The 26467-nt window shown below is 43.0% G+C and overlaps 2 protein-coding genes and 5 non-coding genes across 13 annotated transcripts in view; 6 read left to right on the top strand and 1 right to left on the bottom strand.

The window, feature by feature from the left end:
- Nucleotides 1-6458, bottom strand: part of RAD51C (RAD51 paralog C) — a 34289-nt gene extending 27831 nt beyond the window's left edge. For 6 of the 7 annotated variants that reach the window (XR_009449183.1, XM_059669630.1, XM_059669632.1 and 3 more), the window contains exons 1-3: nt 6262-6458; nt 2232-2481; nt 446-612 (exon numbers count right to left, since the gene is read on the bottom strand). Coding sequence is in view for 6 of the 7 variants with exons in the window: in XM_059669630.1 (XP_059525613.1) it covers nt 446-612; nt 2232-2481; nt 6262-6379 (535 nt within the window). In the remaining variant the exon portion in view is untranslated. The remainder of the gene's footprint in view (nt 1-445; nt 613-2231; nt 2482-6261) is intronic. The other variant, XM_059669633.1, reaches the window with a different exon arrangement.
- A 5788-nt stretch (nt 6459-12246) lies between these two features.
- On the top strand, nt 12247-12410 carry LOC132219436 (U1 spliceosomal RNA). Its single transcript, XR_009449447.1, has one exon. It is a non-coding gene; the product is annotated as a U1 spliceosomal RNA (small nuclear RNA).
- A 1475-nt stretch (nt 12411-13885) lies between these two features.
- Nucleotides 13886-14049, top strand: LOC132219470 (U1 spliceosomal RNA). Its single transcript, XR_009449472.1, has one exon. It is a non-coding gene; the product is annotated as a U1 spliceosomal RNA (small nuclear RNA).
- Nucleotides 14050-17447: 3398 nt separating this feature from the next.
- Nucleotides 17448-17611, top strand: LOC132219424 (U1 spliceosomal RNA). Its single transcript, XR_009449437.1, has one exon. It is a non-coding gene; the product is annotated as a U1 spliceosomal RNA (small nuclear RNA).
- Nucleotides 17612-21065: 3454 nt separating this feature from the next.
- On the top strand, nt 21066-21229 carry LOC132219412 (U1 spliceosomal RNA). The gene has a single exon (XR_009449428.1). It is a non-coding gene; the product is annotated as a U1 spliceosomal RNA (small nuclear RNA).
- Nucleotides 21230-24486: 3257 nt separating this feature from the next.
- TEX14 (testis expressed 14, intercellular bridge forming factor) overlaps nt 24487-26467 on the top strand; it is a 62298-nt gene continuing 60317 nt past the window's right edge. The window contains exon 1 of the mRNA XM_059669628.1: nt 24487-24678. Coding sequence (XP_059525611.1) covers nt 24543-24678 — 136 coding nt within the window. The 5' untranslated portion in view covers nt 24487-24542. The remainder of the gene's footprint in view (nt 24679-26467) is intronic.
- Nucleotides 26239-26452, top strand: LOC132219499 (small nucleolar RNA U3). Its single transcript, XR_009449495.1, has one exon. It is a non-coding gene; the product is annotated as a small nucleolar RNA U3 (small nucleolar RNA).

Here is a 26467-nt window from a genome sequence, read left to right as displayed (position 1 = left end):
CATACTACTCATAGCCCCATAGGTCAATCAGCTTAATGTTCCAAATACTTCCAAACATAGTTTTTGTTTTTGGAAAAACCAGTATGAAAGTCAAAACACTAAATGCACTGAATATAGTGAGTGCGTTGAGACAATTCTTATAGTAAAGTTCCAACAAAATTAGTTTACACCTGGCAGGTCAAAGTATAATTTGAAATCATACACTGAAATACATACACAAATTTTGCCTTAGAGCTCCTGCAGTGAGGGCCATAAAAGGGGAAGCACAGGCCAATTCAGATTGTGGCATTTCTAATTTTTAAGAAGGCTATGAGAATTTAACACCAGTACATTATCAAGTCATTAAGCTTCACTTTCCAAAATGGTCTCTTGCTAAGACTTCAGATGAGTACAAATGCAAATTTCTTTTACTATACAGAAAAAAGAGAATCACTTGCTAACTTACCCTCTTCCATACCTGTTCCTGCTATAAGCTGAAGGTGCTGAATGCAGGCAGTTGCAAGGTCTATCACTCTATCAACCATAAAACTTCCCTCTGTATCAATAAAAACTGCTTCGCCTTCCACTCCTCCAAAACATTCTGGTATCTGCACATCTACTGCCAACTGCATACTATAAAGAGAAAGAAGTCAAACAAATCATTATAATGATCTTCTAACATAGTGTTTTTCAAACTCCAGATCACGAAATGTTTTATAAATGTAAATATACATCCCAGACAAGAGAGATGGCTGCTTCGCCATGGCTCCAAATACAGGACGGGGCTAAAGTAGAATTACAATTGGGAGTACAAGAAAGTTTATTCTTGTATTATTATTTACTAGAGGCTGATGCACGAAATTCATGTACTCAGGGTGGGGGAGAGGGGTCCCTCAGCCCGGCCTGCACCTTCTTGCAGTCGGGAGCCCTGAGGGATGTCTGACTGACGACTTAGCGCTGCAGCAGAGGTGGGAGACTCTCGCCACTGCGCTCACCAGCATTGAGCTTGGCTTCTGGCTGAGTGGCACTCCCCCTGTGGGAGCGCACTGACCACCAGGGGGCATTGAGTGTCTGCCCCCTAGTGGTCAGTGCACATCTAGCAACCAGTCATTCTGCCGTTTGATCAATTTGCATATTAGCCTTTTATTATATAGATTATATTATTTTCCATACAAACTATTGTAAACCTACTATTTTTATTATTAAAATTTTTATCTTGTATTATTTATTATACTAGAGCTTATTGCACGAAAAGATTCATGCAATAGGCCTTCCCTTCCCCTGGCTGCCAGCACAGGTTTTCCTCCGGCACCTGGGACCCAGGCCTTCACTCTGGCTGGAGGCGCCTCCAAGCCTCTTGTGGCTCCAGCGGCCGGAGCCGCCTTCAGTCCTCGCTCCGCCACTTCACGCCTATGCATGCAAATTAACCACCATCTTTGTTGGTGGTTAATTTGCATATCTCACTGATTAGCCAATGGGAGGCGTAGCGAAGGTAAGGTCAATTTCAATCTTTGTCTATTATTAGATAGGATTATTTTCCATAAAAACTACTGTGAGCCCCACCCTGTATATGTGAATCAATTGATTCTTGGATTAGGAAAAGGGTGTGCCCATAAAATCATGATTAAGGAATTTTAGTGGTTTTTTAAGCCTCTGGAAATGGAACCCTTTCTTACTATATATATAAATCTACTTTTTTAAGTCTCAGATTTTTTTTTTTTAAAGTAAGTTTTTATTGATTTTGAGAGAGAAGGACAGAGATAGAAACATTGATGAGAACGGAACTTCATTGATTGGGTGCCTCCTGCATGCACCCCCACTGGGGATGGAGCCCACAACCTGGGCATATGTCCTGACCAGGAATCCAACTGGCAATTTCTTGGTTCCTAAGTCGATGCTCAACCACTGAGCCACAGCGACCAGGCTCCACTTTCAAATGTTTGATTTTCAAATATATTCTCTGGAATTAATTATGTAATAAAGTAGAAGACTGCTTTCTTATCCTAACGACTACATAACAGTGTTGTAAAAGAAACACTTTTTATATCAAAAGAAACATATCAATTTATCAAAATGGAATGCTAACGTAACACAAATACTAAGTTGGTTTCTGTTTGATGCATGTACGCAAACACAAAAATTTGTGAATACATACATTTCTTTTTCGGTCTGACTATAGACCCATAGCACAATACTCTATTACTTACATAAAATGTTAAGCCCACCCTTAAGAAGGGAACATTTTAGTTTACCATAACTGTGTTTTTCCAACACCTGGTGCACCACAAATTTCTGTTGTTTTGGTTAAGGGTACTCCACCCCCAAGAATATTATCGAGTGCTGAACAGAAGGTAATTATAAAGTTCTGGGTATGCTCCTGCTCAAGAAGATCCAATGCTGTGCATTTCTTGCCTGACTCAGCATGTCTTGGTTTATCTGTGAGACACTCTCTTCTTATAATTTGCAGAGCTTCTAAGGCTTCCTCTTTAGATATCCCAACTTCTGAAAGTAGAGTAAGAAAAAACACACAGATTTTTGAGAGATTTGAAATAGTGTATTATTCTACTTGGTTTTCTTTATTAATTTTAATTTTTAGGTAGCAAGAGTGATGCCAAGAATAGAGAAACATAAAAATGTAACATTCTGCCCTGACTGGTTTGGCTCAGTGGATATAGAGCGTCGGCCTGTGGACTCAAGGGTCCCAGGTTCAATTCCAGTCAAGGGCATGTACCTGGGTTCCGGGCACACCCCCAGTGGGGGTTGTGCAGGAGGCAGCTGGTCGATGTTTCTCTCTCATCGATGTTTCTAACTCTCTATCTCTCTCCCTTCCTCTGTAAAAAATGAAGAAAATATATTTTTATTCATTGAGCCCGCAACCCGGGCATGTGCCTTTGACTGGAATCGAACCCAGGATCTTTCCGTTCACAGGCCGGTGCTCTCTCTATTCATTGAGCCAAAGCAGCTAGGGCCATTAAAAAATGTAAGATTCCATGAACTATTTAACCTTTCAAGTTAATAAATGGATTGATGTTTTCTCAGTCCTCACATACTTAAAAAATTTATTACCTCAGAAACAGAATTGAGCCCTGGCTGATTTGGCTCAGTGGCGAGAACACTGGCCTAGGAACTGAAAGGATCCTGGGTTTGATTCCTGGTCAGGGCACATGCCCAGGTTGCAGGCTCCATGCCCAGGTTGCAGGCTCCGTCCCCAGTGGGGGATGTGCAGGAGGCAGCCGATCCATGATTCTCTCTCATCATTGATGTTTCTATCTTTCTCTCCCTCTCCCTTCCTCTCTGAAATCAATTAAAAATATATATATTAAAATAAAATAACAGAACTGAAAAAACTTAAACCTCTAAAGCATTTCTAAGTGTCTACAAAATTTCTCAGGATGTAGAAATAAAATGTACTAGCAGTCAATCCTTTTATCTCATTTGGTCTTATGAAGCCATAATTATCTTACTCTCATAAGTATACAAATCATTTTTTCAGAAGAAAGTTAAAATGGCCTCCTTAATTGCCTAAAACAAAAACCAACTTTAAAAGAAGTGCATGGCCCTAGCTGGTTTGGCTCAATGAATAGAGAGAGCACCGGCCTGTGAACGGAAAGGTCCTGGGTTCGATTCCAGTCAAAGGCACATGCCCCGGTTGCGGCCTCAGTCTCCAGTGGGGGGCATGCAGGAGGCAGCCAATCAATGATTCTCTCTCATCACTGATTTTTTTTTTTTCTCTCTCTCTCCCTCTCCCTTCCTTTCTGAAATCAATAAAAATATATTATAAAAATAAAAGAAGTGCATGTGGCCCTGGCCGGTATGACTCAATTGCTTGAAGTGTCCTCCTGCACACTAAAAGGTGTTAGATTCAACCTCTGGTCCAAGTATGTACAAGAGGCAACTGATCAATATTTCTTTCACATCAATGTTTCTCTCTTTCTCTCCCTTCCTCTCTAAAATCAATTTAAAAAAAAAAAAAGAATTTGCTTTAAAAAAAAGTGCATGTTTTATTCATAATAAAAACTTTTCATGGGAACACTGGCATGAAAAATTCATGTATCATTCTATTTAATGAGAGTAACAATTTTATGCACAAATATCTTAAACAATATACTTACACTTTCCTTAACTACACAATTTCATTCCTGTCTGATAATATGGCCTAAGAAGATAAAACAGTAATTACAAAACAGGCTGCTGCCCTGGCCGATGTGGCTCAGACGGCCGGCCGGCATTCCCTGCAAGGAAGGTTAGTGCCTAACTTGTGGGCTCAATCCCTGGTAGAGGGTGTGCAGGAGACAGCAGATCGATGTTTCTCTCTCATCAATGTTTTTCTCTCCCTTCCTCTCTAAAATCAATAAAAACGTATTTGTAAAACAAACAAAGAAATAAACAAGCTGAGGGGAGAAATAATTGTGAGGATATCACTTAAGAGTTTGGCCCTAGCTGGTTTGGCTCAATGGATAGAGCGTCGGCCTTCGGACTGAAAGGTCCCAGGTTCGATTCCAGTCAAGGGCACATGCCTGGGTTGTGGGCTTGATCTCCAGTAGGGGGGCATGCAGGAGGCAACCAATCAACGATACTCTCTCATCATTGATGTTTCTATCTCTCTCTCCCTCTCCCTTCCTCTCTGAAATCAATAAAAATAATTTAAAAAAAAAAGAGTTTGATATATCAGTGTCTGATTTGGTAAGGATATAAAATATACATTTGGTGCTAACAAAACACAACAATGATAAGGCAAGGAAAATCCTATCCAATTTAAGAGCTTGGACTCTGGAGTCAAATTACTTGGGTCTGTTGAGCCTGGCCGCACCACTATGTAGTAGCCGTGTTTGGGCAAGTTACTTTTTTGCATCTCAGATTTTTCTTCTTCTACAAAATGGGTATGAGACAGAAAACCAGGCCATCCAAAATGCTCAATAATTGTTAGCTTTTTAAAAAAATACATTGTCATTGATTTCAGAGAGGTAAGGAGAGGCAGAGTCAGAAACATCAATGATGAGAGGGGATCATCGATCGGCCGCCTCCTGCATGCCCCACCCTGGGGATCAAGCCCTCAACCCAGGCATGTGCCCTAGACCGCAGTCGAACCCAGAACCCTTCAGCCCGCAGGCTGATGCTCTATCCACTGAGCCAAACCACCCAAGGCAATCATTAGCTTTTTATCGTTCATATTCTCTCCTTCCCTTTTTGTAAAACCAACTTGTTGAAAGAAAAAGAGCCCATCAAACTTTGGGGACACCACGCGAGGTGTACGATTTAAAACGAATAAGTAACATTGGGTCTACATTTATTTAGTTAGTTAGTTAGTTATTCTTGAGTGACTAGTTGAAACCTCCTCATTTTATATTGTTGAGGGCAATGACTTAAAACTCGGCTCTAGCCGAAACCGGTTTGGCTCAGTGGATAGAGCGTTGGCTTGCGGACTGAAAGGTCCCAGGTTCGATTCCGGTCAAGGGCATGTACCTGGGTTGCGGGCACATCCCCAGTAGGAGATGTGCAGGAGGCAGCTGATCGATGTTTCTCTCTCATCGATGTTTCTAACTCTCTATCTCTCTCCCTTCCTCTCTGTGAAAAATCAATAAAATATATTAAAAAAAAAAAAACAAAAAAAAACTCGGCTCTATCTTGATATTATAGTTCTGGGCATACCATCGAGCCATGTGCTCAGCGAGTCTGATGCAGACAGCTGTGTTTTTGTTTGCCTCAGGACGCGGTGGTCCCCACCGACGCATTATCTATGTTCTGGAAGGTGAGGCTTAGGGTTTCCTCAGGGAGTTACAAAAAGAAGCACCGTCTTCTTTCTACCCCGTTTCTCACTCTTAGTATCGCTAGAGTCCCATCACGAATCCTTCACTTTTCAAATTTAATCCCTGTCCCTGGGGTTTGGGAACAGCGGGAATTAAATAGCCTATATGAGCTCCAATCCTGGCTCTGCAACTTCCTAGCCCAGTCGTTACGAAAAGTGACTTAACCTCCCCAAGCATCAGTTCCGTCGTCTGCATATCGGGCATGGCCCATGCAAAGGAGGGCTCTTTGGCGTATAAACGACGTAATCCTCCGAGCACTGGGCAGGGACTGGCAGAGAAGGCAATCAGTAAATGTTTCCGAGACCACAGTTCTAACCGTCCGAACCAGGTTTAAGTATAATTAAGGAGGCTTTTCACGTTGTAAACGCAGCCGTGGGCGGCAGCCCAATGTGCGGAGACTGCAGGAGAGTGAACAGAGATGGAGGCGGCACAGATCGCGGCCAATGCACCACAGCTTAACGTCGGGAGTCGTTACCTTTGCTGAGCTCGGAGGGTTTCACCTCTAGGAGCTCCTCAGCAGTTTGGAAACCTGCAGACACCATTTTCACGCGCACCGCTGGGGACAGGGGGAAACTAACTAAATCCCGCTGCATTTCGAAGCCGGACGCCTACGCACGTAGGCGCTCAGACCCGCCGAATTCCAGACGCCGAATTCCGCACGCCCGCGCCCGGCCGCGCCGCGTGACGTCAGGCGGAAGGCGGAAGGGGCGGAGCCTCCGGCCTGGCTGCGCGCGGCCTGGGGCTCTGCGACTCTGTGAAGGCATATACTCAATTTCCCCAAGAACGCACCTTTCTGTCGTGAATCTGCCAAAGCCCAATATGGTTTCCCCATTAAAAATACACCCTAACAGCCTTAATCGGTTTGGCTGAGTGGGTAGAGCCTCGGCCTGTGGACTGAAGGGTCCCAGGTTCAATTCTGGACAAAGGCATGGACCTTGGTTGCCGGTTTGGTCCCCAGTAGGGAGTCTTGTAGGAGGCAGCTGATGGATGTTTCTCGCTCATCCATGTTTTTAACTCTTTACCCCTCTCCCTCTCTAAAGAATCTGAATAAATATATATATATTTAAATACATCCTAATAGTAAAAAGATAGGTGGAGACCGCAGGATGGAGAGCCAGGCCCAGTGGGCCCTACACACCACATTTCCTCACTTGTGCCCACGAGTGAAATCTCAGGGTGGTTCATCAGAATGATCACCCCAGTGGGAGTAACGGGCACACACACTGGGCGGTTACCGGTTGGGGATATGGAACGGACAGATAAGGATTAATCTGGGTCCCCGTTATAGGGTGCCAGCCTATAACGTTATAGGCTTTCTCGCTTGCTGTCTCCCTCGCTCGTCCCTCTTGCCTTTTCCGCCCTCGCCATCGAGAGGAACTGTGGACTAGCCCGCCACCTGCCTTTCCCGCCCTCGCCATCGCAAGGGATTATGGGCCAGCCCGCCTCCTCCAGAGACCGCGCTGCGTCCAGTCCACCCCCCCCCACCCCCCGCCCCCACAAGGCTTCCTGCGAGACCAGTTCGGAGCAAGCTGAATTCCGAGTCCGTTAGTCCATAACGTCCTGCTGGCTTAAGAAGTAGCTGGAAAAGTAAGCGGGTAATATCCCCAGAGTGGGCTGGCGTGGGCTCCCCTTTCTAAGATGCAGTCGTTGGGGTACGCAAGAGCTCCTGTTCGGGAGCAGAGCTGGTAAAAGACAAAGTCCGTGGCTTACTGAGTCTGTCCTTGCCTAGGTGAGCGATGATTTCTTTCGGGCCAACCTATGTGGGCCACTTGAGCAAATCCTTCACGTTTCGAATGCTCGCTACCGGTCCGCTGGGGGGAAAAAAAAAAAAAAAAACCAAAAAACACGGTAGCTCATAGCACCGTTTTTCTTGAAGCCAAAATTAAAGCCTCGTACCCTTTTTATTCTACCACGAGCTACTTGCAGATTGCGAGCCCCCCTTGGGGTGGGGGTGAATTCGAGCAGTGTTTGTCCCCTAGTTGGTAGGGCAGAGAAGTCGGGCAGGACTGACCAAAATGTGGTTGGTTTGCCGGTCAGTACGTTGCTTAACCTCCAGTCTGACCCACAGCAGGGCACACCGTGGGCATTTCATAAAGTTGTTCACAGGGAGGATTTGTGCTTATGCTTGTAAGGCAACTGGGGTCTTGGGATGGTGTCAACATAGTTAAGGATTGTTCTTGAGTTAGTTTGGTCAAATTCAGTGGGATTGGCAGTGTTTAGAATTTTGTCTCATTGGCATTGGAGAGTTAAGAAACTAGTTAACTCTATCTGTAGCTATACAATTATGTGTTGTTTATATCTTATTCTGACCCTTGAGTTGCCTGCAGTTATTGTTTGTACCATCATTCTTAAGTTTTTTAAAAAGCCTGTATAATCAGGCTTTCAAAGTAGGATCCAAGTTTATGAGGCCAGGCTCCAGGAACTAACAGAACTATAGGATTTATACGTAAGGTGCATCTTCCTTCCTGTAGTATCAGGTTTTCTCAAATATGTTTTTTTTAAATATATTTTTATTGATTTCAGAGAGGAAGGGAGAGGGAGAGAGAGAGAGACATCAACGATGATAGAGAATCGTTGTTTGGCTGCCTCCTGCATGTCCCCTACTCGGGATCTAGCCCATAACCTGGGCATGTGCCCTTGAGCGGAATCGAACCTGGGACCTTTCAGTCCACAGGCCGACGCTCTATCCACTGAGCCAAACCAGCTAGGGTTTTTTTTTGTTTGTTTTTTTGTTGTTGTTGTTTTTTTTTAGAGAGAGAGAGAGAAGAGTTGAGTAATTTAATTGGTAAACCATTTTCTATTGAATAAGTATTAATATATTGTAGAGTGAACTGCAAACATAAAAATACATTTTAAGATAAAGACTTTGAAGAAAGATCCTGTTTAAACTGGACACTTCAGTAGTCTCCCAACGCCTCCTAGGTATATGGTTTTATTTTTCTTTGCAATGGGGGTTACTTGTTGAAAAAGTTTGAGAGGCACGATGATGGATATAAGCTTTGGAGTCATACAAATTTGGTTTTTATCACATCTCCGGAAATTACCAACTGTGAGACTTTCAGCAAGTTTACTCAGGTTTCTTACCTGCAAGTAGAAGGTTACTATTTCATGGGGTTGTTGGAAAGATTAAATGAATACATATTAAGTATTTGGCACAGAAAAGGTATATAATAAATCTTAGTTTCTCCATTTAAAAATGTTCTAATATGTGTATTCAGTTGAATGAAACCTAGCTCATCAAAGTGCTAATGCTGTGAGACTTTTTTTTAAAACTGCCTACAGCCCTAACCGGTTTGGCTCAGTGGATAGAGCATCAGCCTGCGGGCTCAAGGGTCCCAGGTTCGATTCAGGTCAAGGGTATGTACCTTGGTTGCGGGCACATCCGCAGTAGGGGGGTGTGCAGGAGGCAGCTGATTGATGTTTCTCTCTCATCAATGTTTCTAATTCTCTATCCCTCTCCCTTCCTCTCTTGTAAAAAATCAATAAAATATATTTTAAAAAATTAAAATTAAAAAGTGCCTACAGCTCTAGCTGGTGTGGCTCAGTTGGAACCCTGTGTACCAAAAGTGTTCCTAGTTCAATTCCTGGTCAGGGCACCTGCCCAGGTTGCAGGCTCAATCCTCCTTGGGGGGGTGGAGGGTGTGTGTGCAGGAATCAGCTGATCGATTTTTTTTCTCTCTCAAATCAGTATTTCTCTTTCTCCCTCTGAAAAATCAATAAAAACATTTTAAAAATAAAATAATCTCAGAGGGAAGGCAGGGGAGGGTGGGTGGGTGGGAAGTAATCAACCAAAGACCTTGTATGCATATATGCATAACCCATGGATCCAGACAGTGGGGTGGTGAGGACCTGGGGTAAGGGTGGGGTGGGCTGGAGGGGGTTGATGCGGGGAGAGGGGACATAGACAATACTTTCAACAATAAAGATTTTTTTAAAAAGAAAGAAAAAAATAAAAAGTGCCTACAATTGTGAAGTGCCAAAGAAAAGTTGTTTTACATAGGTGATGTGATTTGAAAAAACTCTGGCCTTGGCCGGTGTGGCTCAGCTGGGCATAGTCTGGTGTACTGGAAGGTTGCTCGTTCATTTCCTGGTCAGGACTCATGCCTGAGTTGAGGGCTTTATCTCCTGGGTTGGGGTGTGCAGGAGGCAGCTGATTCATGTTTCACTCTCACATTCATCGATGCTTCTCTTTCTCTTTCCCTCTCCCTTCGTGTCTCTCTCTCATAAAATTGATAACATATATTTTATAAAAAAAAACTCTGAATCTCTTTTTCCCTCTCCCTTCCTCTCTCTCTCTCTCTCTCATAAAATTGATAAAATATATTTTTTTAAAAACTCTTAATCAAGCACAGCGTCGTGGCTCAGTGGTTGAGCTTTAACCTATGATCCAGGAGGTCATGGTTCGATTCCTGGTCAGGGCACATATAGGATGCAACTGATGGATGTTTCTCTCTCCCTAAAATCAATGAACACATTCTCGGGTGAGGATAAAAAAAAATTTACAGTGATAAGAGAAAAAAAACATTAAAATTCTCCACGCAAACAAGGTATACAAGGATTTTTTGTTATTCTTTTTGTTATTGTTAAACAGTGAGAGTAAAATAACTTTTCTGGAATATAAAAATAAGAGCTGACCCCAGCTGGTGTGGCTCAGTGGTTGAGCATCAACCTATGAACTAGGACCTAGTCACAGTTCCATTCCTGATTAGGGCACATGCCTGGTTTCAGGCTTGATCCCCAGTGAGGGGCATGTAGGAGTTATTAGCCCATCGATGATTCTCATTGTTAATGTTTTTATCACTCTCTTCCTCTCTGAAATCAATAAAATATTTTTTTAAAAAAATCTTTGGCCGAAACCGGTTTGGCTGAGTGGATAGAGCGTCGGCCTGTGGACTGAGGGGTCCCAGGTTCGATTCCGGTCAAGGGCATGTACCTGGGTTGCGGGCACATCCCCAGTGGGAGATGTGCAGGGGGCAGCTGATCGATGTTTCTCTCTCATCGATGTTTCTAACTCTCTATCTCTCTCTCCCTTCCTCTCTGTGAAAAATCAATAAAATATTTAAAAAAAAAATCTTTGGAGCCGAAACCGGTTTGGCTCAGTGGTGGAGCGTCGGCCTGCAGACGGAAAGGTCCCAGGTTCGGTTCCGGTCAAGGGCATGTACCTGGGTTGCGGGCACATCCCCAGTGGGAGATGTGCAGGAGGCAGCTGATCGATGTTTCTCTCTCATCGATGTTTCTAACTTTCTATCTCTCTCCCTTCCTCTCTGTAAAAAATCAATAAAATATATTTTTTAAAAAAATCTTTGGAAAATAGGGTGATTCTGGTGTGAATCTTGTAGAGACAAAGAACAGGTAAACTTGGAAACTCCAATTCTAATTTACAATGAAGCAGGAAGGAGAGGGTTGAGAAGGCTGATTATATATATCTATATCTATAGCTATAGCTATATCTACATCTACATCTATATCTATATCTCTATATATATACCTATATATATACCATTGCCTAAGATAGGATATCCTCTTTTCGAATTGTATTATGATTTTAAGAGGGCGCAGGAGTTTCTTGTAGGATGGATTCTCTGGTAGTCTTGTTCTGGATTTCATAGGCACCTGTGAAAAACGAAAAGGTTGACCCTTGCAGTGCTGAGATCGTAAAGGTTTAAGGATGTGTCAAAACACCACTTATTCTTGCTCCGGAGGGAGACACTCTTATCATGAAGGTGGATTTCCAACTGTGAGGGCCATGATCACACTCCCACTGGGGGGAGCTCTTTGTTTCAAATGTGTGAGTGTAGGAGGGGTTGTCGTGTGAGCTTTTCCCTAGTTTTCTCGGTTTAAAATTAGAATTAGTGTTTGTGCAACTGGTCTTTCAAGTAAGAGTGATCGTTTGCCACATATGTGAAAGAGCATGTTTTGTACATGTCCTTGGAACTTCAAACTGGCTACCTTTTTTTTAGCAATACTTGTACTGGATTTTTAAATGTAGTTTTGCAAAATTTCATCTTTTCTTTCAAATTTCATCTTTTTAGACTTGCTTTTTCAGTTAAGTACAGAACACCTTGATAACCTGCACCAGGCATCACGGTGATGTCATTAGCTCCAAGCCCTTGAAGGAAAGAACAAATTCATATCGTTTATCTTTAAATCTGCCGAGTGTCTTTACCTTTGTTTTATTTGAACAGCACCACCGACTATACTAGGAAAAGGACTCGGTGAGATCATCAAAAGGGGTGTGGAATATGTAAATAAGCGCAGTGACTGCTGGTCATGCTTACAACAGACATATATTTCCTAAGATCTTGAAGTATCCAGATATGCAAATTATTGCTGGATGGTAACTGTAGTTTGAAAACTCTACTGCAGAACTAAGAGGGTCAGTAGGATGCATGATAAAAGTGATCCTATCTTGAAAGTGATTTGAATCTGAGGAGTAAGTGCCAGGCAACACTGGCAACTCATACTTACCTGGCAGGGGAGATACCATGATCACGAAGGTGGTTTTCCCAGGGCGAGGCTTATCCATTGCACTCCGGATGTGCTGACCCCTGCGATTTCCCCAAATGTGGGAAACTCGACTGCATAATTTGTGGTAGTGGGGGACTGCGTTCGCGCTCTCCCCTGAGTCAACAAGGTTGGTAAAGAAAGATCTTGAGGTTTGTTTTTTTGCCTTGAAGTGTTTTATCATTGTAGGAAGTTGCCATAGAAGTAAGATAGCTTTATAAGTAATTCTAGAGATCAGAAGTGAAGTTACAGGGCTACCTTCCTTTTATATAAATCTTTGTTTTATTGTTTCCTTTTTTTTCTCTCTTAATCTTTGTTGAAAGTATATGCCATAGATCCTCCTTTTTCCCCCATTAACCTCTTCCAGCCTGCTCCCTTTCCCCCCACCAGGCTCTCATCATCCCATTGTCTGTCCATGGGTTATGCATATATGCATACAAGTTCTTTTTTTTTTTTTTTTTTTTTAAAAAAAACATCTTTTTTTTTTTATGTTTTATTGATTTTTTACAGAGAGGAAAGGAGAGAGAGGGAGAGTTAGAAACATCGATGAGAGAGAAACATCGATCAGCTGCCTCCTGCACACCTCCTACAGGAGATCTGCCTGCAACCAAGGTACATGCCCTTGACCGGAATCGAACCTGGGACCTTTCAGTCCGCAGGCCGATGCTCTATCCACTGAGCCAAACCGGTTACGGCCATACAAGTTCTTTGATCTCTTCCCACCTACCCTCCCCTGCCTTCCCTGTGAGGTTCAACAGTCTCTTTGTTGAAAGTATTACATATGTCCCCCTTTTGTCCCCCATTCACCCCCCTCCAGCCCGCTACTGCCCCCTGCCCCAGGCCTACCTTTCTTATAGAGGAGAATTTGCCCCTTACCTGTTCTGCTGAAACAGTCTTTCAAGAGTCTTAAGTCCTGACCCACAACTCAATGAGATTGGTTGCTTAGAGTGTTGTCCTGATATGCTATGAACACATCAATAACTGGAACAGCACATTTATGTTTCTCATTGATGTTTCTCAACTCAAAAAATTTTTAAATAGACTACATTTATATATTCTTTGTTTGTTGTCCCTTTCTCCACTTTCACAGTCAGCAATTTAGCAACTTCTCTAGGCTGTTATTCTGTCCTGTCCTTACATCTGTTTGTCTGGCCTGCCTGCTTCCCTCTTCCATTCTATTAGGACCCTGTGGTTACATTAGGTCCACCTGGATAATTCAAAGTACTCTTCCTTCTCAAATCTTTAATCGCATCTGCAAAATCTCTTTTGCCACAAAGTACGGCAATAATAGTGATTAGGACTTAGATATTTCTGGTGGGCTATTACTCAGCCTACCCCATCAACAAAACCCAAAGGCAGGTTTGTCTGGAGCGACAGAGTTATGACACTGAAAGGTGCTTGGACTATGTAAATAAGCGCAGTGTCTTGTTCACATTGTACATACACTTGTGATTTTTGCAAATATTACAGTATCCAAAATGTTATTGTCTGGCTTTTACTGAGATTTGGAGAAGTCTTTATTTTGTAAGTGATGGTATAGGAATAGCATGAAGAGTGTGACTGTATGTGTTTAGTTTTGGAATCTCCTGCAACTCATACTTACCTGGCAGGGGAGAGACCATGGTCATGAAGGTGGTTTTCCCGCGGTGAGGTTCCCTCATTGTATTCCAGGTGTGCTGACCTCTGTGATTTCTTCAAATGTGAAAAATTCACCTGCATAATTTGTGGTAGCGTGGGGCTGCGTTTCTGCTTTCCCCTGTTTTCTATGTTCAACAGTAGTGTATTCTGGTGTGAGCAAGGGTTACTGCATGCATGTTGATTCACATATACCAAATTGTCTAGCAGAGTAGGGTGTAATTATTCTGTTGACCAGTCACTGAGCGACAACTGGCCAGGCTGCATTTTTTTTTTAATTTTTTTAAAAATATATTTTATTGATTTTTTACAGAGAGGAAGGGAGAGAGATAGAGAGTTAGAAACATCGATGAGAGAGAAACATCGATCAGCTGCCTCCTGCACATCTCCCACTGGGGATATGCCCGCAACCCAGGCACATGTCCTTGACCGGAATCGAACCTGGGGCCCTTCAGTCCACAGGCCGACGCTCTATCCACTGAGCCAAACCGGTTTCGGCTTAAATTTCTTTTTTTTTTTTTGGTTTTGAAAGAGAGAAAAAGGGAAGGAGGAAGAGAGAACATCTGCGGTTACATTCATTGGTTAATTCTTATAAGTGCCCTAACTGGGGATTGAACCCACAACCTTAGTGTATGGGGAGTATGTTCTAACCAACTAATTGACAAGGCTCATGTACAAGTTTTTGTGTGGACAAACGTTTTCATATTTCTTGGGTATGTGGCTAGCAGTGGAATTGCTGGGTCATAGAGTAACTCTATGTTTAACTTTTTGAGAAACTGCCTGTTCTCCAAGTGGTTGCACCATTTTACATTCCTACCGTAGTGTATAAGGGTCCCGGTTTTTTCACATCCTCCCAACGTTTGTATTATCTGTCATTTTAATTCTAGCCATCCCACTGGGTGTGAAGTAGTATCTCGTGGTGGTTTTGATTTGCATTTCCCTGATGAGTAATGGTGCTGACCATCTTTTCATGTGCTCATTGGCTATTTGTATATTTTCTTTGAAGAAAAATCTACTTAGGTCTTTTGCCCATTTTTAAATATCAAATTGGGTTGTCATTTTATTGAGGTGTAATCATTCTTTATATATTCTAGATGCAAATTCCTTATTAGATATATATATACGACTTACAAATATTTTCTCTCATTCTGTGGGTTGTCAGTGTCCTTTGAAGAACAAACGTTTGTAATTTTGGTTAAGTCTTTTATCTAGGTTTTTCTTTGTAACTTGTGTTTTTGATGTCAGATATTAGAAACCATTTTCTGTGTTAACTGATTTGGCTCAGTGAATAGAGCACTGATCTGAATACTGAAGCGTCCCAGGTTTGATTCAGGTCAAGGGCATGTACCTTGGTTGCAGTTCGATCCCCAAAAGGGGGCGTGCAAGAGGCAGCTGATCAATGTTTCTCTCTCATTGATGCTTCTGACTATACCTCTCTTCCTCTCTGTAAAATCAATAAAAATATATTACAAAAAGAAACCATTTCCTAACCTAAAGTCATGAAAATGTATTACTGTATTTTCTTTATAGATAGATAGATAGATAGATAGATAGATAGATAGATAGATAGATTTCAGAGAAGAGAGAGGGTGAGAGATAGAAACATCAATGATGAGAGAATCATTGATTGGCTGCCTCCTGCAAGCTGCACAATGCAACCTGGGCATGTGTCTGACTGGGAAACCTGTGACCTCCTGGTTCATAGGTTGACGCTCAACCACTGAGCCATGCTGGCCAAGCTATGCTGCTATTTCTAAAAATCCAAAAACAGATATTTTGGGAAGTGGTGAATACATGGGAATGGAGGGGAAAGAATATGCAAAATATGGTGATTACTATGGAGTTTAAATGGGAAAATTCCAGGTCATACAACTGTGACTGTGAAGAGATCACAAAATAGCTTTCTGGCTCTGGCTGGTGTTCCTCAGTGGAACACCACTGAGCATAGGCCCTTGCACCAAAGAAGGGTCAAGGGTTCAATTCCCGGTCAAGGGCATGTACGTGGATTGCAGGTTCAATCCCTGGCCCCTGTAGGGGCGCATGTGGGAGGCAACCAATCGATGTGTCTCTCCTACATCAATGTTTCTTTCTCTCCCCTGTTTCCCTCCCTCCCTCTCTTGTTCTCTTCCACTCCCTCTAAAAGAAGTCAATGGAAAATATCCTCCAGTAAGGATTAACAACAAAAAATAGCTTTCTGAGTTTGCAGCTCATTCAATGACCCTTCCAAAGGCTAGTTTATTGTAGCAGACGCTGGTATTTGGACTTGCTTTTGGTTATGGTCTGTTGAAAGTCTAGTCCAGAAGATGCTCTGCCATTCCCACTCCCAGCAGTGTTTAGTTACAGTAAGTCTGAAATTCCTTTGGAGTCTAATGTTGGCTGTTTATATTAAAGGGATGGCAAGCTTTTTCGTGAACCAGCAGCCGAGATTGGGAGCATGCTGTTTGAATATTATTTATAGATTTCTGCTGGGGCTGAGACAAAGGTGTGAGATTAACATTCGAAGTGAGCTATAGAAAGGCCTAGTTGAATTCATACCAAAGTTGGCATCAGAAAAGTGGGTGCATATTTGTTTATTTATTTATCTATTGATTGATTGATTGATTGATTTTTGAGGAAGGAAGCATGCCAATTGAGAAAAACACTAGTCAAGGACTGGCCTTTGAAGGATTGCCCCAATTAGAGCAAGAGAGGAGAAGGAAGCCCTTGAAAGAAGCTGGGGAAGGAGCAGAGATGAGCATGTAGTTAGGTGTTCCAAGAAAAGGCCACTGCTGATGGTGCTGAGAGCTTGCAGAGTATGTGCACTTTCATGATCGTTAGTCACTTGTGACCTTTGGAAAAACCCAGTAATTTTTCTGCATTTGGTAGAGCAGGGAGAAATGGAAAGAAAGAAAGCATAATATGTGAACTCTGAATTTCAGTCCAGATCTTGGATTCCAAAACTCTCTCTTTGCGATACACCCACTAGCAGGCGGCCACGGCATTCTCGACTGGATGCCCCGCTCCTCCATCCTTAGGCGGAAGCGGTACGGGGCTGGCGTGGACAGTTGGTCTCCAGGGACCCGTGAAGCCGGCTCGCGACTACGGCGGCTTCGTGTCCGTTTGCTCAAGGGACTCCACCCGGGGAGATCCGAAGACCTCCGGCTACAGCGAAAGTTGGGAGAGGGGAGACTTGGGTCGGGAAAATAGCCTGGTAGACGCCACCTAAGTCGGGCGACTGGGAGAAGGAACCCGTCTTCCAGGCCTTGGCGATAGTGCGCAGCTGCCGATCCCGCCCCTCGAGGTGCGCGTGACGTAACGCCGGGAGGCGGAGTATGTAGATTACAGATTTAGGGCTATCGGGAACCGTGTTCCCTTGGAAGATAGGCATTATGTTCCGCTGTTACCAATACTAAGATATAGTACGAAAATATGAGTTTATAGTCGCTATATGTAGATGAAGGCCGATTAGAGTGGTTGCAGGAGTGACCCGAAGCGGTCAGTGGTGTACGCGGCAGCAGGAAGTGCCGGGGACAAGCCCAACTCATACTTACCTGGCAGGGGAGATACCATGATCACGAAGGTGGTTTTCCCAGGGCGAGGCTTATCCATTGCACTCCGGATGTGCTGACCCCTGCGATTTCCCCAAATGTGGGAAACTCGACTGCATAATTTGTGGTAGTGGGGGACTGCGTTCGCGCTCTCCCCTGGTTTTCCGTGCAAATGATAGACGTCTGCGGGGCTTTTCCTTTTTTTTTCTTTAGGCTGCAGCGAGTTTTTGCCTTGTGATATTCTTTCCTATGACTTATGATTTACAGCTTAAGTAGACAAGGCTAAGAAACAAAAGGTTAACTGTTCATATTAACTGGTTCTGGTTAGTGGCTGGAAGACACCCTAAAGAGCAGTGTTTGTTGGAATACAACCTGAATTGGCAGGGTAGCAGTGATCTGAAAGATTTGTAGGTGTTCAGGAGCTCTTCAAATAATTATTGTGCTGAGGGGCTGTGTTGTTATTCTATATTGGCTTATTTGTGGTCTCTGACTTGGTCACTGTAGTTGGTTGGTTTATTCTGGGGCACAAGCAACTACAGTAATAATTACTGATAATGTCTTCATTCCTGGAGGGTAAATTAAAACAATGACAACTAAAAGATGGTAAAAATCAGTTTGAAGCTATGTCTATCTGATGCTAAACCCTATCTTCAAACTTTAAATACTATGCAAAATAGCCTTCGAATTTGGTCCCCTCATTCTGAAGAAAAATATAGTCTGATATTATTGAAAGTCTGTAAATCTGTAACCTGTATCTCACAATCAGTAACATCATTTTAATGTACTTTCTTCTAGTAATTTTCCTTAAGGATACATATTTTTACAAAATTGCAGTCATCGCATACATATCATTTCATCTCCTTTTTTCCTGTTAACCTTATAAAAAAATTTTTCATGTTTTTTATATTACTATTATCTTGGGTAAATAATCCACTTCTCTGTTACTTTGATATCTAGAGTTTGAGAGTGATTTTAGTTTGTTTTTTGGGTTTTTTTTGCAATTATAGGTAAATCTGTGATTGATACCCTTGTGTGTAGGACATTGTCTTTCTCTAGAATTACTTCCTTTAGGCCAATTAAAAGAAATTTCTAAGTCAAACGGTGTGAACATATTTTGGCATTAGATGTATATAATTATGGTTACATTTTTTAATTTTATTATAAGTAATAAAGTCATGTTACAGAATATTTATGAGGGGGGAAACATTAGTCCATAGTTCTTATTGACACTAACAAAATTATGTTAGTTTGCATTTTGGTATATTTCCTTTAAGTTTCTCAAACTTTGCCTTTTTAGAAACAGTTTAAATCAGAGTAATACCATTATAATCAATAGTATACATTCAATTTCATATGCTGTTCTTTTTTGCATACAATACTATACAATTTAGTCTTTCCTGTCACTCTTTTTCTTTATTTTTTTGAATATGTTTTTATTGATTTTAGAAAGAGAGGAAGGGAGAGAGAGAAACATCTGCCTTGGTTGCCTCCTGCAGGCCCCTTCCTAGGGATCCAACCAGCAACCTGAGCATGTTCTCTGACACAGAATCCAACCAGCGACCTTTTAGTGCACAGAATGATGCCCAACCAATTGAGCCACACTGGCCAGGGCTTCCCTCTCAATCTTAATTTGAAATTCTTTTTATAATTAAGTATGGACTATGAAATAAAAAAAAGAATCTAGACTTTGAAAGATTAAAGGAATCAGGGTAAGTAGTTTCTTAAAAATTTTAAAATATTTATATGTCACCTCTACTCACCCCAGTAATTTAAGGCACTTAAGATGCCTGACATCTATAAAAGCGTAATATGCTAATTAGACCAGACAGCCGAACGACCTTTTGGACACAGCCAGGGCTGCTGGGGCAAAGGCAAGCCGTTGTGGCTGCGAGGGCCGAGCCACTTGCATGAATTTTGTGCATCGGGCCCCTAGTCTACACTAATAAAAGAGAAACATGGTAATTGGCGTATGATCGCTACCCTTCCCATTGGCTAATCAGCAAGATATGCAAATTAACTGGCAGCCAAGATGGCGGCCGGCAGCCAGGCAGCTGATGCGAACAGGGAGGCTTGCTTGCCCCAGCATGAGGAAGCCAAGGTTCCCCGTCTGCAGCTGGGGGGCTCTGAGCTCCTGAAGCAACAACTCCAAAAGATACAATGTTTCAATTATAGAAGCTAAAAGATGGTGGTTAATTTGCATACTCAGGCTCCAAGCAGGAGCGAAGCCAAACAGCCCTGAAGCGGCAGGGCAGAGAGGCCTCAGGGCCCCGGGAACAGTGGAGCAGACAGGCCTCCTGGCCCGGGATCAGCGGAGCCGAGAGGCCTCAGGACCCCGGAATCAGCGGAGCCAGGAGGCCTCAGGACCCCGGGATCAGCGGAGCGGAGAGGTGTCCTGGCCCGGGGATCAGCAGAGCCGAGAGGCGTCCTGGCCCGAGGATCAGCGGAGCCGAGAGGCCTCCCGGCCCCTGGGATTAGCAGAGCCGAGAGGCCTCCCTGTCCAGGTTATCAGTGGAGCTGAGAGGCCTCCCGGACCCCAGGATCAGCGGAGCCGAGAGGCCTCCCAGCCCGGGATCAGCGGAGCGAGAGGGGTCCTCGCCCCGGGATCAGTGGAGCAAGACCTCCCAGCACCAGGATCAGCGTGACAGGGGGCAGCGACCAAACCCCTGATCACCCTGCATCTCTGTGCATGACAGGGGGCAGCGCCCCAACTCCCTAATCGGCCCTGCTCTGAGCCCGACCAGGGGCTGCACCTAGGGATTGGGCCTGCCCTCTGCCTCCCGGGAGCAGGCCTAAGCCAGCAGGTCATTATCTCCTGATGGGTCCCAGACTGCGAGAAGGCACAGGCCGGGCTGAGGGACACCCCCCCCCCCCAGTGCACAAATTTTTGTGCACCGGGCCTCTAGTATTAAAATAATAGGGGAAACAACTAGAAGTCACCCTAAAAATCATTAATTATAATTTTTATTTTCTTATTCATTGATATGTGAGAGAAACATCAACTTGCTCCTCCATCCATGCATGCACTCATTGCCTGCCCCTGTATGCATCTCAGCAAGGGATTGAACCCACAGCCCTGGCCCATTGGGATTTCACTCCAACCAACTGAGCTATCCAGCTGGGACCATTTTTTAATTAATTAATTTTTGTTATTGTTGTTAATTCTCACCCAAGGATATTTTTCCATTGATTTTTAGGGAGAGCGGGAGAGAGAGGGAAAGACAGAAAAACATGAATGTAAGAGAAATACATCCATGGATTGCCTCCTGCACGAGCCCCGACCAAGGCTGGGGTCGGGGAGGAGCCTGCAACCGAGGTATGTGCCCTTGACTGGAATCCAACCAAAATAGAGCGGACGTATCTGCTTCAAGTATCAGAGTGACGTAAGTGATGAGAGGCGGAGATATGTAGATGAACAGCGCGGTGACTGCTGGTTCGAGTGTATTAACGGGACAAAATTTCCTCTGGGTACCCAAAAGAATGTATCTTAGTCTCTCTGTCATATAAATAACACTGCAATTTAGAACTGAAGGGCAAAAGGACTCTCAACATAATTAACCATGACTTTAAAATGTGTTGAAGATGATGGTGACGTGCCAGGGACAATGAGCAACTCATACTTACCTGGCAGGGGAGATACCATGATCACGAAGGTGGTTTTCCCAGGGCGAGGCTTATCCATTGCACTCCGGATGTGCTGACCCCTGCGATTTCCCCAAATGTGGGAAACTCGACTGCATAATTTGTGGTAGTGGGGGACTGCGTTCGCGCTCTCCCCTGACAACTTGGTTTTGTAAAGATAGAATTTTGCATTTAAGATGTCCTAGAAAATAGTTTTACTTTGTTTTGGATAAGTTGGGTGTAAACAGTTACGTGGCTCTCTAAAGGCTCCTCTTTTGCTCGTGGGTGTAACTTGTATTTTGGCTCACTACTCTTAGGTTTTTGTTATAATAGGAACCTTTTCTTACTGATTTGAGAGAGGAAAACATGGATCCAGTTGGTTGGTTTCTGCATGTGTCGCAAAGGAAGATTTCCAACCGAGTTACCTTGCCAGGTCCCTAGTTAGGTTTTCACTCTAGGTGTGGAATAACGGTTATATAGAAGGGAAACTATTGAGTCTAAAGTAGTGAAATGTATTTGTAGCTGAAACGCCCTGTGAAAACTGCCAAGTGTTGGTGAAGATCTGGAAAAATTGGAATTCCTGTGCACTGCTGGTGGGAATACAAAAATGGAATGACCACATAGAATATGTATGGCAGTGCCTCTAAAAAATTAAATATGCAGTTTCCATATGATCCATCATGGATATAGACACAAAATAATTGAAAACGGATCTGAAGAGGTATTTGTACATGCCTGTTCCTGGCTATTCACAATAGCCAAAGATGGAATCAACACAACTGTCCATCAGTGGAGGCATAGATAAACAATATGGGGGTGTGTATGTGTATCCATACACACATGTAATGGAATATTATTCAGCCTTAAAAAGGACATTCTGACATGCTACAACATGAATGAACTTTGAGGGTGTAGTGAAGTCATCCAGTCACAAAAGGACAAATGCTGTATGTTCCCATGTTTCCACTTATGTGAGGTACCAGGAATAGTCAGCTTTATAAAGACAGAAAGTAGAATGGTTGTTGCCCAGGGCTGGGAGGAGAAAATGGGGAGTTAGTGTTTCATGGGTATGGAATTCCAGTTTGGGAAAATGAAAAAAAGACTTGGAGGTCAATGGTTGCACAACAGTGTTTGTATACTCAATGCCAATGAACTGAACACTGAAAAATGTTTAAAATGGTACATTTTATGTTGTATATGTTTTATCTCAATAAAATAAGGAATAAAAGATTAAGCAGCAGTGTCACATGCAGGTGAACATTCCAGTATGACAGAGCCTGAAAATACAAGTTGGGTTTGTCCAGTTCTAAGAAGATAGTGGGGACTTCTTTCAGCAACCCAATGTCAGGAGTATGGGGAAGAACAAACACCACATTAACAGGCCCTCAGTGCCGGTGGCAACCCAGCTGAATGGAGTGGAGGAGATAGTTACTGTAGACTGCCCTTTCAAGAAGACATATAGCCCTGACCGGTTTGGCTCAGTGGATGGAGCGTCGGCCTGCGGACTCAGGGGTCCCAGGTTCGATTCCGGTCAGGGGCATGTGCCTTGGTTGTGGGCACATCCCCAGTGGGGAGTGTGCAGGAGGCAGCTGATCGATGTTTCTCTCTCATCGATGTTTCTAACTCTCTATCCCTCTCCCTTCCTCTCTGTAGAGGATCAATAAAATATATTTAAAGAAAAAAAAGAAGAAGACATATGACATAACTTGCTATTTTTAGTGTATTCGTTTGCTAGAGCTGCCATAAAAAACTACAGAATGGGGTGGTTGAAACTATAGAAATTAGCTTTCTTACAGCTCTGGAGTCTGGAAGTCCAATCAAGGTGCCAGCAGGTTGGGCTCTTCGGGGATTCTCTCCTTTGCTTGCAGATGGCTGCCCCCTTTCTGCCTTTTTCACATGGTGGTTCCTTTGCACTCGACCCTCAAGATGAAGTCTCTTCCTCTTCTTGTAAGGACACCAGCCATGTTGGAATATGACCCCATTCTAACAGCTTCATTTTTACTTAATCACCTCTTTAAAGACCTTATCTGCAAATATAGTCACACTCTGAGAACACCCAAAATATTAGCATTTTCCACATTTTTGCCAGTGGATAAATTAATAAGAGTTACTTCACAGTAACCTAAAGCCTCCTGGCTAGTGAAGACCTACCAAATGTGTCAGCCTTCATGTCTTCTCCTTTTCCTTCATCTCATATCACACCCTCCATGTCTCTCCCTTACGATGGCAGCAATCCACTTTTATTTTTTATTTTTATTTTTAATATACTTTATTGATTTTTTACAGAGAGAAAGGGAGAGAGAGAGAGAGTTAGAAACATCGATGGGAGAGAAACATTGATCAGCTGCCTCCTGCACATCTCCTACTGGGGATGTGCCCGCAACCCAGGCACATGCCCTTGACCGGAATCGAACCTGGGACCTTTCAGTCCGCAGGCCGACACTCTATCCACTGAGCCAAACCGGTTTCGGCAACAATCCACTTTTAGATGTCTTACATAGCAACTGTCACACTTGAGACACATGATAGGTGTCGCACAAACATATGATTGCATGATGGTCAGGTGTGGATACCACATGTAGAAAGTTAAAATTTCTCACCATGGTTCATAGCATATACAGTAACCAGTAACCACACAGTTTACTTGGTGCCAGCCACACACAGCTCTAAGCTCTTTTACACATATTAGCTCATTTAAACATCTTGGCAACCCTCAGACTATTATTATCCCCATTTAGAGAGGAAAAATTGAGGACTATCAAGGTTAAATAATTTTTTCAAGGGCACATAGTTAGGGAGCAACAGAGCTTCAGAGTCTGAACTGTGTACCCAACCCACTATGTTATACTGTCTAAATATTTACATAATGACTGCATTTGTGTACTAATCTTTCAGAGTTAATACTCTCCTAGTTATCATGATACAACAAACATGTTTGTGTATGTGTGTGTGTGTATGTGTATGTATATCTTTTTATTGATTTCAGAGAGAGGAAGGAAGAGGGAGAGATGGAATCATCAATGATGAGAGAGAATCACTGATCCGCTGCCTCCTGCACCCCCTCCTCCCTTCTGGGAATTGAGCTTGCTACTCAGGCAAGTGCCCTGACCGGAAATTGAACAATGATCTCCTAGTTCATAGGTTGATGCTCAACCCTGAGCACACCGGCCAGACACTAACATGTTTACTTCTAATTTTGCTTCCTAGTAGTCACTACTATTTCAGTCCTGAGAATTAGTAACAGATATACTCAGTTCTTTAATTTCAACAGTAACATTGAGAATAAAGGTTAATCTTGTAGAATTTCAGTAATCGTTTCCCTAATCCTGTTCATTATAAATGAAAATGGAAAAAAGTTAAAGAAATGTGTGTAAAATTTTTTTTAAATTAAAAAAATGGTGAAAGAATCCAAGTTGCTTGCTTGCATTTCTGATCCAGTTGGAATAAGCATGTTCCTTTCTTTTGAAACAGGATGTCTCGGGCAGTTCAGCTTCCAGTTCCCTGTCCCGTGCGGCTTGGTTCCTTAAAAGGTGACTCCTTGGAGGCTCAGCTGCATGAATATGTTAGAGAAGGGAGTTACCTAAAAGCGAAGAAGATTCTCAAGAAAGGTAGGCACTGTGTTGAAACGGCAGATGCAACTGGGTCCACATTTCTGATAGCGTTGGAAGGAAAAACAGGTCATTCCTAAAAACTGAATTCTTGGGGAAATCAGAAGTTAAATCAGATGAGATGTTCCCTACCAATGCAGTCATATTGTTTAATAGAGGTCTTATGCTAGGGAACTATTGATCCTGGCTTTTTAGCTATCCTTCTCTGTATCATATTTTTAGTGGTTACTCTAATGAGTATCATAATGTATCTTTAATTTTTCACAGTCTACTTAATATAGTACCACTTCACAGAATACAAATGTCAACCATACAGGCTCAGTTCTCCCCTTCCCCCATCCTTTATTATAAAGATTCCATACGTGTTATATTTGTATGAATTTTGAACCCCATAATATAAGTTTATAATTTTCGATTTGAAAAATCATATATATTTTAAAGAAGTTAAGTGGTTTGATTATGGCGGTCTAGGGGTGATTTTCTTTATATTTTTCCTACGTGGGTTTCTTACCTTGAATATGCAAATTAATCTTTTACAAATTTGGGAACCTTTCTGTCATTATTTCTTCAGACACTCTTTCTGTTCCATTCTCTCCCCACCTTCTGGAAATCCACTTATATTTATGTCAGACTTTTGGGTATTGTCCCACAATCCTCAAAGCTCTGTTAAGAATTTTCTTCTATTGTCAATTTGATGACTCTTCCTCTGTCGTATCTAATCTGCTCTTAAACTTACCCAGGTTCAGTAATTCGCTAGAGTGACTCACAGAATTCAAGGAGACATTTTACTTACCATTACTGGTTTGTTATAAAGGATACAAGGCTCCATGTCCTATTCGGATACACCGCCACCTCAGCGCTTCGTGTGTTCACCAGTCTGGAAGCCCTCTGAGCCTCATTGCTTAGGGGCTTTTATGGAGGTTGCATTGCCTAAGCAGGGTTGATTAAATCACTGGCCATTGGTGATTCCACTCAACCTCCAGTCCCTCTTCCCTGCCAAAGGTGGGGGCGGGGTTTGAGGTGAGGGGCAGTGTGGAGCAGAAAGCTCTAACCCTCTAACCCTGGCATGGCCTTGGTTTTTTCTGTTGACCAGCCCCTCTCCTGAAGCTATCCAGTAACCCTCCTGTTTCTTTCAAGGCAAAGGAAACCTGATCTCCCCAAGCTGGTGTACTTCTGTAGCAGGCAGTTCACCCTGACCAATAGCAAGAGCAGCATTTCCTTAACCTGTAGTGAGATGGCCTGGCCCCCTGGACCCAGGTGGTGCCTGGTGGGGTGGGTAGGATAATAGCATCTCGCTCTGGGTGGGAGTAAGTCGCCTGCAACATGTGATTGGCTGCTAGTAGAAAGCTCTATGCTAATAAGCCCTATGTTAATATTGTTGTTTTGAAGTGTTTCTGGTGAATTTACAAGTGAAAATGATGTTTTAAACTTTTCCATTTCCATTTTTATAAAACATTAAATAGCACATAATTTGTTAGGTTAAATTTACCTAAATAATGTCACCATGACTAAAATGTGTGTAGCTGCCACAGACCCACCAGAAGCTGGGAGCTCAAAGTCAAGACTATACTTTCAGGGATCATTTCTATAGTTCGTTACTAGAGAAGTTTCTCTGATCGTGTAGAGCACCCGAAACCACGAGGAGGAGGCGCAGCGTTCTCTCCTGAGCGTGAAGTTGGCTCTTGGTGTTGTCTTTGCAACTGCCACTAACCATTGATGATCGTTTTTCTCTCCTTAATGGAGAGTAAGAGGGAGAGAACGCAGTCTGAGTGGCTTCTGATTCTTCTTG

Source organism: Myotis daubentonii, chromosome 16, assembly GCF_963259705.1.
Source record: "Myotis daubentonii chromosome 16, mMyoDau2.1, whole genome shotgun sequence".
Classification (NCBI taxonomy): domain Eukaryota; kingdom Metazoa; phylum Chordata; class Mammalia; order Chiroptera; family Vespertilionidae; genus Myotis; species Myotis daubentonii.
Note: the sequence above shows the minus strand (reverse complement) of the source record. Positions and strands in the feature narration are given on the sequence as shown.